The sequence below is a fragment of the Phallusia mammillata genome, chromosome 2 (genome assembly GCF_965637545.1).
Source record: "Phallusia mammillata chromosome 2, kaPhaMamm4.hap1.1, whole genome shotgun sequence".
Lineage (NCBI taxonomy): Eukaryota > Metazoa > Chordata > Ascidiacea > Phlebobranchia > Ascidiidae > Phallusia > Phallusia mammillata.
In genome coordinates, this window is record NC_137253.1 from 29,232,986 (window position 1) to 29,245,896 (window position 12,911).

The 12,911-nt window shown below is 37.4% G+C and overlaps 1 protein-coding gene across 1 annotated transcript in view; it reads left to right on the forward strand.

The window, feature by feature from the left end:
- The window catches only part of LOC145215442 (uncharacterized), a 102,797-nt gene that overhangs the window by 11,793 nt on the left and 78,093 nt on the right, over positions 1 to 12,911 (forward strand). The window contains exons 20-35 of the mRNA XM_080084143.1: positions 274 to 400; positions 1,052 to 1,175; positions 1,468 to 1,558; positions 1,900 to 2,023; positions 3,553 to 3,749; positions 4,833 to 4,958; positions 5,502 to 5,705; positions 6,355 to 6,520; positions 6,878 to 6,985; positions 7,303 to 7,410; positions 8,596 to 8,790; positions 9,342 to 9,470; positions 10,105 to 10,297; positions 10,980 to 11,110; positions 11,505 to 11,729; positions 12,388 to 12,529. Coding sequence (XP_079940269.1) covers positions 274 to 400; positions 1,052 to 1,175; positions 1,468 to 1,558; positions 1,900 to 2,023; positions 3,553 to 3,749; positions 4,833 to 4,958; positions 5,502 to 5,705; positions 6,355 to 6,520; positions 6,878 to 6,985; positions 7,303 to 7,410; positions 8,596 to 8,790; positions 9,342 to 9,470; positions 10,105 to 10,297; positions 10,980 to 11,110; positions 11,505 to 11,729; positions 12,388 to 12,529 — 2,390 coding nt within the window. The remainder of the gene's footprint in view (positions 1 to 273; positions 401 to 1,051; positions 1,176 to 1,467; positions 1,559 to 1,899; positions 2,024 to 3,552; positions 3,750 to 4,832; positions 4,959 to 5,501; positions 5,706 to 6,354; positions 6,521 to 6,877; positions 6,986 to 7,302; positions 7,411 to 8,595; positions 8,791 to 9,341; positions 9,471 to 10,104; positions 10,298 to 10,979; positions 11,111 to 11,504; positions 11,730 to 12,387; positions 12,530 to 12,911) is intronic.

Sequence of the window (12,911 nt, forward strand, 5' to 3'; positions counted from 1 at the left end):
GTTGTAAGTTGTAACTCTTTTAAATGCTTGAGTTGTGTAAAGTTATTGTGTTAGAGTTTAACAAATATTGTAAGATTTGAAATACTTTTTATATTTACGCCCCTGGATTTAATTTACCCCAGTTAAAAACTTTTTTCATAATTTTAACCACTTTTTATTTACAATGGTTTCAGGTGATTTTGTTTTCTGCATACAACTCAATGGCAACTGATTAAAAACCTATAACTTTTATGCAATAATGCCCCCAGTAATAATACTTATCTGTTTATGAAGGGCGAACCAACCTGTCTTGCCTGTCCAGCGGGATCTCAATGTCAAGACCAAACTATCGACCCACTAGCTTGTGTGACTGGGGAATACAGTTATGCTGGCAACGGCACATGTTACGAATGTCCAGTCGGTATGTAGACATTGGTATTTTTTGTTGTTATATCTACGCTATGCACATAGCTAGGGTTAGGCAATTCAGAATAGTATACTGTTCAAGAATCGTAAGTTAAATTGCATCCAATTTACCACATTTCTCCGCAAGCATGGTTTTTCTTTCTTCTGATATCTACTACTTCTAAAATTTGTGGTAAACTTGTTAACGAAACTACTATGAAGGATTCCTACCTTAACATTGGACTAAAATAATGTCTGCGCATGTGTTTCAATTTCAAAAAAGGATTTGTAACTCGGGCCGGGCTTCTCGTGTCCGTTTTGGCGTTAAGTTGCAATTAAACAAGCTTGATTCTTGCTTGACTTTGCATTTGGCGTTAGTTTTGTCGCATTTTTACTAACGTTCGGATTTGATTCGGATTTTTGTTAAAAATAATCGAATGTGGGTCTTGTTTTGGGCTTGCACTTTCGGGTTCGGGGATCAATTTAAGGCCCGCTTGGAACCTTTAGCGGACATTTTATTATTATTTGCGCTTATAACGTGCTAGGATGAGGCCCTTTGCCTTAAATTTGCCGATATTTCGTACACAACATCTTAACAACCAGCTGTTTTTAAAGATGTGGGCTATATTTGCTGAACAATTAAGAATCTCCATGTTAACATTCACAGGTTTTATCTGCGTGAACCCCGCGGCAGCTCCGTTAAAGTGTGCGTTTGGTTCAACTACGAACGGATTAACTGGACAAACCACGTGTTCTGAATGCCCGAGCGGAAAAATTTGCCAAGACTCCACGTAAGTTTACACTTTGTTTTTGTATAGGCATTTCTGTTTTACACCTTTCCACTCGCCTGTCAGGGTTTAAACGCCATGGAATTAATCTCTGAACTTTTTTTCGGTTTTGAATGTAAACCGGATAAAGTCTTATATTCTGATGATGGCATATTTGCCGAAACGTCCGAAAATATAGCATGTCCTTTTTGCGTTATGTGGGCCGTTATGTTCCTTATTAAACTTATAAACAGATCCATGTATAGTGGGAGTAAACCCTTCAGAAGTAACAGTGTTATCAATTTGTTTTACACAGGGAATTGCCATTCAGTTGTCCTGACGGAAGTTACCAACCTGTTGGGGAATCTGAATGCATTGCGTGTCCCGCTGGAGTCAGTTGTAGTGGGGTGGGTGAATTTACAATTTTTGTGAACTAAAATTGTCAGTCATAAAGCATTGTAGAAAAGAAAGCATTGTAGATAAGTCATTGATTTTCGATCCTATTTATGTTTTGATTTTCGATCCTATTTATGTTTGACATAAACAAAACAATAAAAATAATAGAAAAACGTTGAACTACAATCGCACGCCCTTATAGGAACACACTCGACAATTTGGACACCACTGATGTATACGCTTTAAGCTATAATCAAAAATTTAAAATAAAAAAACGAAACAAATTCTACAATGGCACCGTATGGAAAGTTCTACAAAGACGATTACTTCGGTTGATTTTGTTGCTTTTTAGAGCGAAGCAACATTATGTGATGCTGGGACTTTTTCAATTCTCGGCCAATCCGACTGTTCAGCTTGTCCGGCCGGTTCTGCGTGTCCATATACGCATCAAGCTGTGGTTATACCATGTCTAAACGGTAGGACTTTATTACAAATGCATTGTATCCTCTACTACGTTTGCATTTTAGTACGCCAGGTCTGTTAAAGGCTTCGTACCGAGTTAGACAAGCTTGATTCGGTATAACGCCTTCAAAGGGCCTGGCGTACTTATCAATGTGTATGCCGTTATCGATGGTCGGCATGGATGCTTGAGGGCTGATCCCAGTCGGAATGTATTCATCTCATTACGTTTGCATGTACGCCTTTGTCACAAAAGCGCACTATTGTAAGATATACCAATACAAAAAATTTTACAAAACAAAACAGAATCTTTTACTGAACCGAATTTGTTGTTACGTCCATAGGCGCCGAACACGGGTATGCCGGGAATGCCTGGCATACCCGAACGAAAACCTCGGGTATGCCGCATACCCGAGAATTAGACCAACGTTAGTCATGCGTTTATAGAAATTATTGTAATACGAACCAATACGTAACATAAACAATTGATTTCAATCGCGTTCATTGTTTCACAGCCCATTAATTTTTCGCATTTATTACAATTGTAACGTCTTCAATAAGGATTGGAATTTAAACATTAAAGGTGGTAAAAAGCACAACAAAGGTTGGCGTTCGCTTGCGGGAGGAGGGCAAACGCCCCTGTCCCGGGTGAAACGTCAATAACCACGTGTTAAAAAACTTTAGAATACAGTCCAATCTTTGTTCTGACAGCTTTTACCGCAAGGACAACGACTGTCTAGTACTCTAGTTTCAACCGAAAAAACAAAGCTTGTTGTTACGTCACAAACGTATAGGTTGGTACTTTTCCTAAAATTAACGTGTTAGCTTATCGAAAGTTTCTGGCAGTTTAGGACATCGTTTGAAGTACACTAACTTTAAATTTAATAACGCGTCACAAACAACTCACTTAAATATGCAACACGTTTTAAATGAAACAAGCGACTTTAAAACGTTTAAAACGATTTTTATGAGTGCTTTGTTGCGTGAAAACAAATCTTTTTTGTGATAGTTATATATTACAGAGAAAATATATGTTAAACATTACAGTAATTTGTGGCGTAAGGTGATGTCCGAGCAAAATTTATTTTATCTTTATTGTTCCGCCTCAACGTAATTTCGGTAAATGGGTCCAATTTTTTACAATGTGTAACGCAGTGTTATAACACTGTATACAGCGCACAAACATGCGTTGAATTGCGACAGAAGCAGAAGTGCCTGGTAGTTGAATTACGTTGTGTAAACTCATATACTGCAAGAATTAACGTCATATGTGGCCACAGGATTCGAATTTGAAATTTCGTGACGTCATTTTGTGACGTCATATAATATGGCATACCCGGAAAAAATTGAAAGTCGGCGCCTATGGTTACGTCAGATATTTGTGACGTCTTGCATTCAACGTTTGGGTCAATGATTACAAAAAGAGTAAAATCACCTAACTATATTATAACCCAAACAGATAACCAAACCATTTTTTACAAACGTCCGTTTTAGCGTATTGCTAGATTACCTCAATACAACATACAAATGCCTTTTTGACTTGCAGGAACGTATGCGCTTGAAAATCAAACTGTGTGCACAATTTGTCCGCCTGGATCTTCGTGTCCATCGACTACCACTGCTGACGAAATACCTTGTGGTTCTGGCTTCTACTCCAACGCTGGTCAATCGGAATGTACGGAGTGTCCAGCAGGAATGTCATGTGACCAACCGGACGGAAGTGCCAATGCTTATTGTCTTCCGGTCAGTATTGCAGTTTTTGATATTGGTGAAATTATAACTCCCTTAACATGTGCAAAGATAGTTCAATCAAGGGTGTTGCTAACTGGTGTTAATTGTAACCATGTTTAAGCTAGGTATCATTTAGGGAACCGGACTTTATAAAATAATGAATGTTCATTGCAGTTATAAGCATGGGACTATTTTGTTTCAATGATAACTACACTATGTTGCTGCTTTTTAAATTATTATTTCAACTTGCATAATAGGATCTCGGGGTTAGGTGTCTGCTTAAAAATCGTCGAGGACCGGGCCTTATAGTAATAGCACCATTCCTTAACTTTGTATTCCATATTACACGTAGTCAATATTCCGATAACATTTTCCTAGACTGCGTATAGTCATTTATACAAACTATAGACCAAGTTTCCCATGCGCTGTATTGTGCTCTAACGGTCCATATTTGTCCGATAATAGAAAACAATTGCAGAGGTGAAAGGGCCGAAAATGGGTATCGGATCCAAAGTCCAATTTAGGCCCGAAAGTTGGTGAAATTATGCCACAAATGAAGCCGAGTTAATGGTCAGGCCTATAACAAGTCGGTTTTAGCCTGAACCCGACCCGACTTACAACCCCGATTCGATGGCACAGTAATTTCTTGTTGCGGTCTAATACCCGCCAAGGCATTGGTGTTTAAATTGTGTCTCGCCGTGGCTTGACACGTGCCTGGTTAGGAAACTAGTTAAAAACAAATGTTTGGAATTCATGTCAGAAACCAGTGTCAATATATGGACACGTGTTCCACAAGTGAATATATATAGACAAAAATATATATTGTGATTTTTGTTTCTTTAAGTTGGTTTGTTAGAACAAGAAGAACTTAGACGCACAGCAGTCACAGGATTTAATTGAATCACTGCTGTTTTTAACATTTCTGAAAGCAAAATGAAGAACGTTTCACTCTGGCTTGACATGTGTCTGGTTAGGTAACTAGCTAACAACGCGTGTTCGAAATTCATGGCAGCAGACAAATTAAAAAACCTTTCGGAACAATCTTAATCAACTAATAGGCATTGGTTTTACTACCTTTTGTTTTTGTATCTTCAGGGCGAGTATGCTTTAAGTGGGGATGGAGTTTGCACACCTTGTGTCGCGGGATTCGCTTGTCCTTACACCAATTCTGATGCCACGGTGGAATGCGGCAACGGAACTTTTTCGGGAGCTGGACAGACTGTAAGTTTTTTTACCAACCAAGGAAACAGACTCTGGCTGTATTAATAAACTTGAAGCCGGGTTTTGGGAATTAAGGTCATACTAGAAGGTTTGACAATTGATTTTTAAATCGAAAACACATCAACAATTAATGTTCTCAAACCCAATATAAACCGAATTTTTTTTTATCTTGTTCAATTAAACCATTGATTTTTTCACGTTTTTTAGTGTTTCTGGTGTATTACTACTATTTAAAATTCGCTGTTTTAAATTGCCTGCCTTCAGCTCTATAGCTGGTACAAAAAAAATATTTTTTCAGTTAAAAATTTCCACTGCCTTGTTTGCATAAAAGTTTGGCAAAGATATAAAACCCTGATCTTTGCATTCATATTTCCAACTGGTATGTGCTCAATTAAACAGTTAGAAATTTTTAATATTGTTCATGTATTCAACACTGCTTCTTAACATAGTATATATTGTCTGCTGTTTTAGGTAGTCTTAATAAATAAATTCCCGAAAGTAGTTTTCTGCTTAAAATTTACAACATAACTTTACTTTTTCCAGGTATGCACCCGTTGTGCGGCGGGTTACGCTTGTCCAACAGCGAACGCAGCAGATGGCGGTCAGACTGATTGTGCCCTTGGAACGTACAGCAGTGGAGGGCAAACCACATGTACAGATTGTATGGCAGGATTCGCTTGCCCACTTCCATTTGCAGCTTATGTTGTCGCCTGTCCACCCGGAACCTATTCCGACGCAAAGAGCGATGTAGGTTTCGGTTGACTTGTTTCGAATCTATTCGAATATCAGATAAGATCCGGTATAAAATATATACCGGGTTTTCGGAACAATCCTAATGTCAGTTTAAGAATAGTTTTATAGTTTAATAAAGTTAAAGAGATTCGATTTCACATTAAAAGTTAAAAGATTCGATTGCGTGGCATAAGGTGTTTCGAATCTTTTTGAAAATCTGTTTCAGAGTAACATTTTAAATGAGGAACTAATATTCGATTTCATATATTGATCATAGACTATGCCGTAAAGTAAAAAAAATAAACTGTTTCGATTCTTTTCGAATATCAATTTTAGTAACGTATTTTAGTTTTTAGGCCAAGAAAGATTATAATATCGCATGGGAACTGTGTCGTTTACTACGATAGAAACCGACTCTTTAGAATGTTTTCAAATATCTTTCAAAAAATAGCATCAACGTTTCTATGCTATGTTGTAATATGGCATATTGTATGAAGTGTTTGTTTCTATTATTGTGTGTTAGCCCTTAAAAGTAACACAACAATGATATAAAATTGTTTGTTGAGATAATGTCATAGTACTCTTGTCATCCTCTAATGTCCGAATCCAATTCTCACCATTTACAGTTTACGACGGCAGCTATTATCTTTTAATGTTTTTGCAGAAATGTACAGATTGTCCAGCAGGCGAGGAATGCCCTTTTACCAACGCTACTGGAACCGCCTGTTTGGATGGTTTTTACAGTGTCGGTCGACAAACGGCATGCACTGAGTGTCCTGCTGGTTACGAATGCAGCACAAAGACATCAGTACCTGCTGTATGCCCGCAAGGTAACGTCAATTGAAATCTGTACTTGCAAAAGTTTGAGTTTACATTTTGGTCAGTGTTTTTTTGGAGAACGAAAGCGTAATTATTAGCACAACATGTGCGTGGTAAATACACTTGTTGCAAACATTTCATCGATTACTATTATTGCTCGCTTTGTAAAAAATGTTGCAAAACTGAAAACCGTTTCCGTTTTAACGTTATTATATATATTTTCCGTTTGTATTATATTTTCCGTTTTAACGTAAAGTGTGACTGTTATTTGTACAATCAAACCGTTTTTCTTGCCGCTTTTGGCATGATAATTTTGATTTGTTTTATTTGTGTTACTGATTCAATTTTAAATTTGCTCTTTTTTACAGGAACATACTCAGCGGCCGCAGCTATCGTATGTGATCCATGTGACACTGGGTTTATATGTCCTACCGGAAGCACCACACCCAATCCATCAGATGGAATCTGCCCAATCGGTAATTATCAAGATTCGAAAATTTCTTTTAGAAGTTCATTCCTATTTTAGGATTAGATTGATTGGGGCGAAGTTTTGGTATGATTTAAACTTGAAAAATACATTTAAACTTGTTTTCTTTTCGTAACATTATTATGTTTATACTTAACAAGTGTTTAAAAGTTCTACTTAATGAGGTCAGATTCACATTTTTAAACCGTTTTTTTTTCAAACGTTGACCTTTTTTTGAACCTTTTATTACAAAAGTTGACCGTAACAGTTACCAGTCATACTGTTAGATTTCTGAACTAAATTGCTGTGTGTTCTTGGTATAAACAGGCTCTTACTGTGACGGAACTACAACTATACCTACACCATGTCCAGCTGGCACTTATGGTGCAGCCCCACAACTTAGTGCCTCCACTGATTGCACAGACTGCCCTGAAGGTAACGAACTTGTGTTTATTATTATTTGTATCAAACAGTTTGCTTAATAGTTTGTGTTTTTGTTTAAAAAAAACCGTATCTTAAGAGAGAGTATTAAAACTGAATATTATCTGGCCCTTCGTTGATCATCGTTTATGCTGTGGTTTTTATGGGAACTAAAGATGCTATTAGGCGAAATATATACATTCCAAGATATTCATCGTCAGATTTCGTTACTTGAAAAATACTTTCCATTCTTAGTTTTCTTAAAACAGGAGTGGGCAACCTGCGGCCCGCAGAGACGCTTGGATTTCAAAAGTACTGGCAAACGAGTCCAATTATTACATATTTTTCCAATTATTACATATAACTGAATAATGCGCCTGTTGCTAGTTTTCTACGATCTGGCAAAATAGAATCAAATACGAATTATACTTGTAGTTAAGCATATTTGGTAAGAAACAAAGCAAAATCACTTTGTGTTATGCACATGTGCGGCCTGCGATCCAACTTTGACATTTATAATTGGCCCTACAGTGACAAAGGTTCCCCACCCCTGTCTTAAAAGATGTTTTCTTTTTCAAATTTCTGACAAGTGACATTGCCTGTTGTAGTTTACTATTTATGTGCTGTCTGTACTATGTTAATGTAAAGTTTTAGTGAGCTTGTTTGTAGTTAACAAATTGTTTCATAGATTTGTGAAACTTACAAACAAGTTCACAATTTGTTTAGACTCCAATGGTAACCTAATCATTTTTTTCTCAAACAATGTCATAACAGACTGCAGCAATCAGCCTGTGCTTCAGGTTGGTAATCGGCGAATCTGTCTTCACTTGTCAAATATGCAAAATCTTACTTCAAGTATTTTTTTGTCACACATTGAAAAATGTTTATTTCCAGATTAAAATCAGTTCACCGGGTTATTAAGAACGAATTAATTTCGCTAAAAAGCATCTTTAGTGTCTTATTCAAATAGAATCATGAAAGGTGGAAATCGTTGCAACAATGGCAATAAAACTAGGAATGATTCCCAGAATCAATTTACCAGGATTCAAGTATTTTTACTCTGAAATTTCCTGCAGTCATGAATACCCTAAATCGCCACAATCCTTTGCTTTACGTACTAGGGGATTTCATCGATAATTTTAATCAAACATTTACTACGTTTTTGTATAGATTTTATTATTTTCCTAATATTTTTTGCAGGTTACTTCTGTGAAGAAGGAACCGAAGGTCACCCAGGAGTGGCCAATTATTGTCCAAGAGGCGCTTACTGCCCGGCGAAAACAGAACGTCAAAACCAGTTCCCATGTCCCGGTGGTACATTTGGTCCCTACGTTGGGCAGTCAGATGATACTGTTGCATGTTTAACGTGTCCTGAGGGCAGATACTGTCCACCAGGTTCGATTAAGACATTTTTTCTCCAAATTACGTCTATATTAAACCGTTTAAAGTTGAAATTACTTTAGTGTGGTCTTAATAAGACATTAGAACAGATTTTAATTGTCGAAATAAGTGTTAAAAAGTGTTTATTTAGGTTGGGGACGTTTTCTCTATATATTTTTGATGACCTTTAATAGACTTATTTTAGTGCCTACATAATGCTAAAACAGATAATTGCAAATATGTTTTGTATTTGAGATAAATAATATTTTTTTAAATCCTAAAGTGCATGGTGTTTAGAAGCTCAATGGTAATAATTTTGTATCACATACTTCATTTTTACCTAAAACCCAACGTTAACCAATGCTGAGTTCGTGGAATTATATTTTTGAGTTTGTATCAATGTCAAAAAGCACATTCTTTCAACTTCCATGTTTCCTTATGGTACGTTATTGCTGAAAGAATATGAAAAAAACAGAAAATAAAAACGTTGCGATCAACGGAAAATGGCACTGTTTCATTTCAAAGACATTTAACGTTTGACCAACACACAAATGTTCTTGTTGCAGGGTCTGCAAAACCCGGTCAACCATGTCCACGAGGTCACTACTGTCCAGCCGGAACGTCACACGACGCAGGTGTCCAGCCCGCAGTGCCATGTGTTGCTGGCACATATACAGCCGAGGAGGGCGCAAGAGGTATGGCAGCGACATTATCAAAAATTTTGTCAAACGCTCATGTAATTATCAGCGACTATAATGCCTCATATCACTGACACCCGATTGCATACAGCTGGGTCGTGAAAAGAGTTATACAAAAAAGCGCTCTAAGAAACTATCCCTAATTTAAAGTAAATTATTTTCGGTGTTTGTTGAAAACCACGGAATAATAGCACGGGAACTTGACTTTTTTTGAAGGATCGTTCGTTTTGGTGACTTATGTAACAAAACTTTGTCAGACTTTGGCAAAAAATGTTGTATCTGAGGCAGTGGTTCCAAACCGGAGAATTTTAAAACTTAGAGGAGGAACCTACTAATTTTTTGATGTGTTTTGTAAATAGACACATAAGCTCTGGAAATATAACCTGTGAAGTTGATAAAAGACCCAATTTTAAATGATCTTTGTATGGTTTAGCATCCACTGGGTAGTCTATTGGGGAGGAATAAAAAATGTTTTGAATTATTGAGTGAGAAAATCGTCGATAAAGGTCGGAAACCACTGGTCCAAGGCGTAAAAGCTTGACTCATGAGTAACATAAATGTACATCTAGAAGAACCCAAATAGCTCTTCCCTTTATAAAGCACTACCTAAAACATACCCGTTGCATTACAGTGGCTTCGGCGTGTGTTGATTGTCCTGCTGGATACACATGTGAGGCAGGTACAACCGATCCTTTGGCCTGTCCAAGTGGGACATACCAGCCTGACATCAGACAACCGTCAAATGGCAGTTGTCAGCCGTGTTTGGCGGGGATGGCATGTACAACAACAGCCCTCACTCAACCTGACCAGCCTTGTGATCCAGGGTATGGTAGAAGCTCCATGCGATATTTTTTGTGTAGAATGTTGGAGATAAAACAGCGTTTCGTGTTGTAGTGTCTAGTTGTGAACCGGTCATAACTTTTTTGTTTACTTTCTGCCTCTTGTACCCGATTTTTTATTATCCTGCTTCTCGTGTAGTATCTAGATTAGCGTCGGGTTTTAGTATCTACTTGTAAAACGACTCTATAACTTTGAATGGCTTTCTTGACGGCAATTTTCCCATACTTCTGTTTTAAAATCTGTATGTAAACCGGTTTGTTCCTTTTTTGAACAAATATCGAAGTTAGTTTTATAATTCGATTTAACATCTAGTTGCCAACCGGTTCATTTTTTCCTGTTTAAAATCTGGTTTTAAGTTCTAGATTCGGTATGTTGCTTCTGTTCTGAATCTAAGAATCTAGTTGTATACCGGTTTATGGATCCTACTGTTGTTTTGTCCTATGTCTATCCCGAAAAATGTTTCCTGCGGTGGGATTCGAACCCACAAAAGGAGACTTTTTGGGTCTCGCGATCTACCAACTGAGCTACACAGGCTCAGTGGAGAATCCGCTGAAAGTCGAATCACAAGCACCGTTGCTTGTCTCATATGTTCTACATGTCAGCTTGGTAGTAGGGGAGTTGTGAATTAACGTTCATCTCACTATCTTGTCCTTTTGATTTATCCAGACACTACTGTCCATCGGGAACTGCCCTAGCCAATGCAAATCCATGTTCAGCAGGAACCTTCACTGATTTCTTCAACCTTACAGCACCTGAACAATGCGATCCTTGTCCAATCAGATTCGCCTGTTTGGAAGGTTCGACTCTTACGTTTTATTTAGAATTTGTAATTAATAACTCTATGAACAAAAAGATGAGTATCAAAGTGTGGAAAAATGGATTTATCTTATTTTAGAAGAGCATTGGTTTTCGTTTAATATCTCGAAATCGGCTTAGATAACTTTGCTATGTCAAATTTTAAGTTGAAATGTTTGACCTTTTAATTACTAACTGTCAAATTATGCTTCTAAATAATATTTTCTGTAATAAGATTAGGAATTTTTTTTTTTAATTTCCATAAATTTTTCAACACAAAATATGAGAAGAATTTCGTGTAAAAATTAGTCTGTATGTCAAAAAACAACTTTGGTTCGGTTTAAATATATCTTGTTCCAGAAATTCCCTGTTTACTAATAAATTTGTTCGACTTAGGTACTGGCGGCACCATACAACAAAAAAGTGCATGTGCACCTGGTTATTACTGCAAGAATTCGACTCAGTACCCCACCCAGTGGCCATGTCCTGCTGGTTCCTACTCCAACAGAACCAACCTTGCTTACCTTGATGAATGCTGGGAATGCCCTAGGGGTTCCTACTGTGTAAATGGCAGCACCGAACCGAATGGCCCATGTCCAGCTGGTTATTACTGTCCACCCGGTACGTGTTGCATACATTAACAGTGTATTATAACTTATATGAAGTTATCATAAGTAAACAGAGGTATAGTATAAAGGATGGAAGCATTAGTCACATAAATGGACTGTACCAAATGTATAGAGCTATTCTCTTTAGTATTTCTATAACGACTTTTCGATGTCCAATGCAGGTCGCCTTCATCAGGGTAAATAACATTGAATGCGCGTAGTTCAGAGGCCCAATCACTCGTTATCGCACAGTGTTTTCGTTGCCTTGTGACGAGCGTTAAATTCTGTTTTCCTTTGCTTATCGTGCACTTTACTACGCGCATTCAGTTGTTATTTACCCTGATGAAGGCGACCTGTATAGGACGTCGAAACGTTGGTAGAAATGTTAGGCACATCGGTTTATCTCGGTATAACGCCCTCTTAGGCCTGTCGTAATATGAGAATCTAAACACGTTATTGCAAACCATAAAATAAAACATATACAAAGTATTTCACATAGGTAAGTCACAAAAGTCAACTTAACAACAAATGAACTAACCAAGTTAGAGTAAGAGGTCAACCATCTTACCACATACACAAAATCACTCAAACATTGAAATCAGCCATACATAAACGAACACAAGTTAACTAAATTTGATTGTAGAACAAATTTGACACACCTTTTGTTTTAGGCACAAAATATGCCACGGAATATCCTTGTTCCTCTGGTTTATTCTCCAATCAGACTGGCAACGTTCGGAAGGAAGATTGTGACGATTGTTTGCCTGGTTTCTTCTGTGGTGAGGGAACCAGCGAACCGGAACCCTGCCCTGCGTAAGTTACGTCGTTAAAGTTGGTTCATACCATAACAATTTTGGTATGTTTTTTTTTCTGCCTTGAGAATGAACTTTGGCGCTATGTTTATTTTTCCTAGCGAAATAACAAAAGACGTGAGCCTTAGGTTTTGCTAGTCATAAAAAGTAACCATAAAGAGACATTAGGATACGGTCCGCTACCCGCTGAGGTCCTTGTTTCCAAACACTCGAGCTGTTTTCTTTTCATCACGCAATTTGTCAAACTTAAGCTTAGGTTTAGCTCACACTAAACAAGTATATTTTACATAAAAAAAAATTCTCAGAATACCTGATTTTTACCGAAAAGTCTCCAAACCAAACAAAAAACTCCAATACGAATAGTTTTTATAAATCCAATTCTC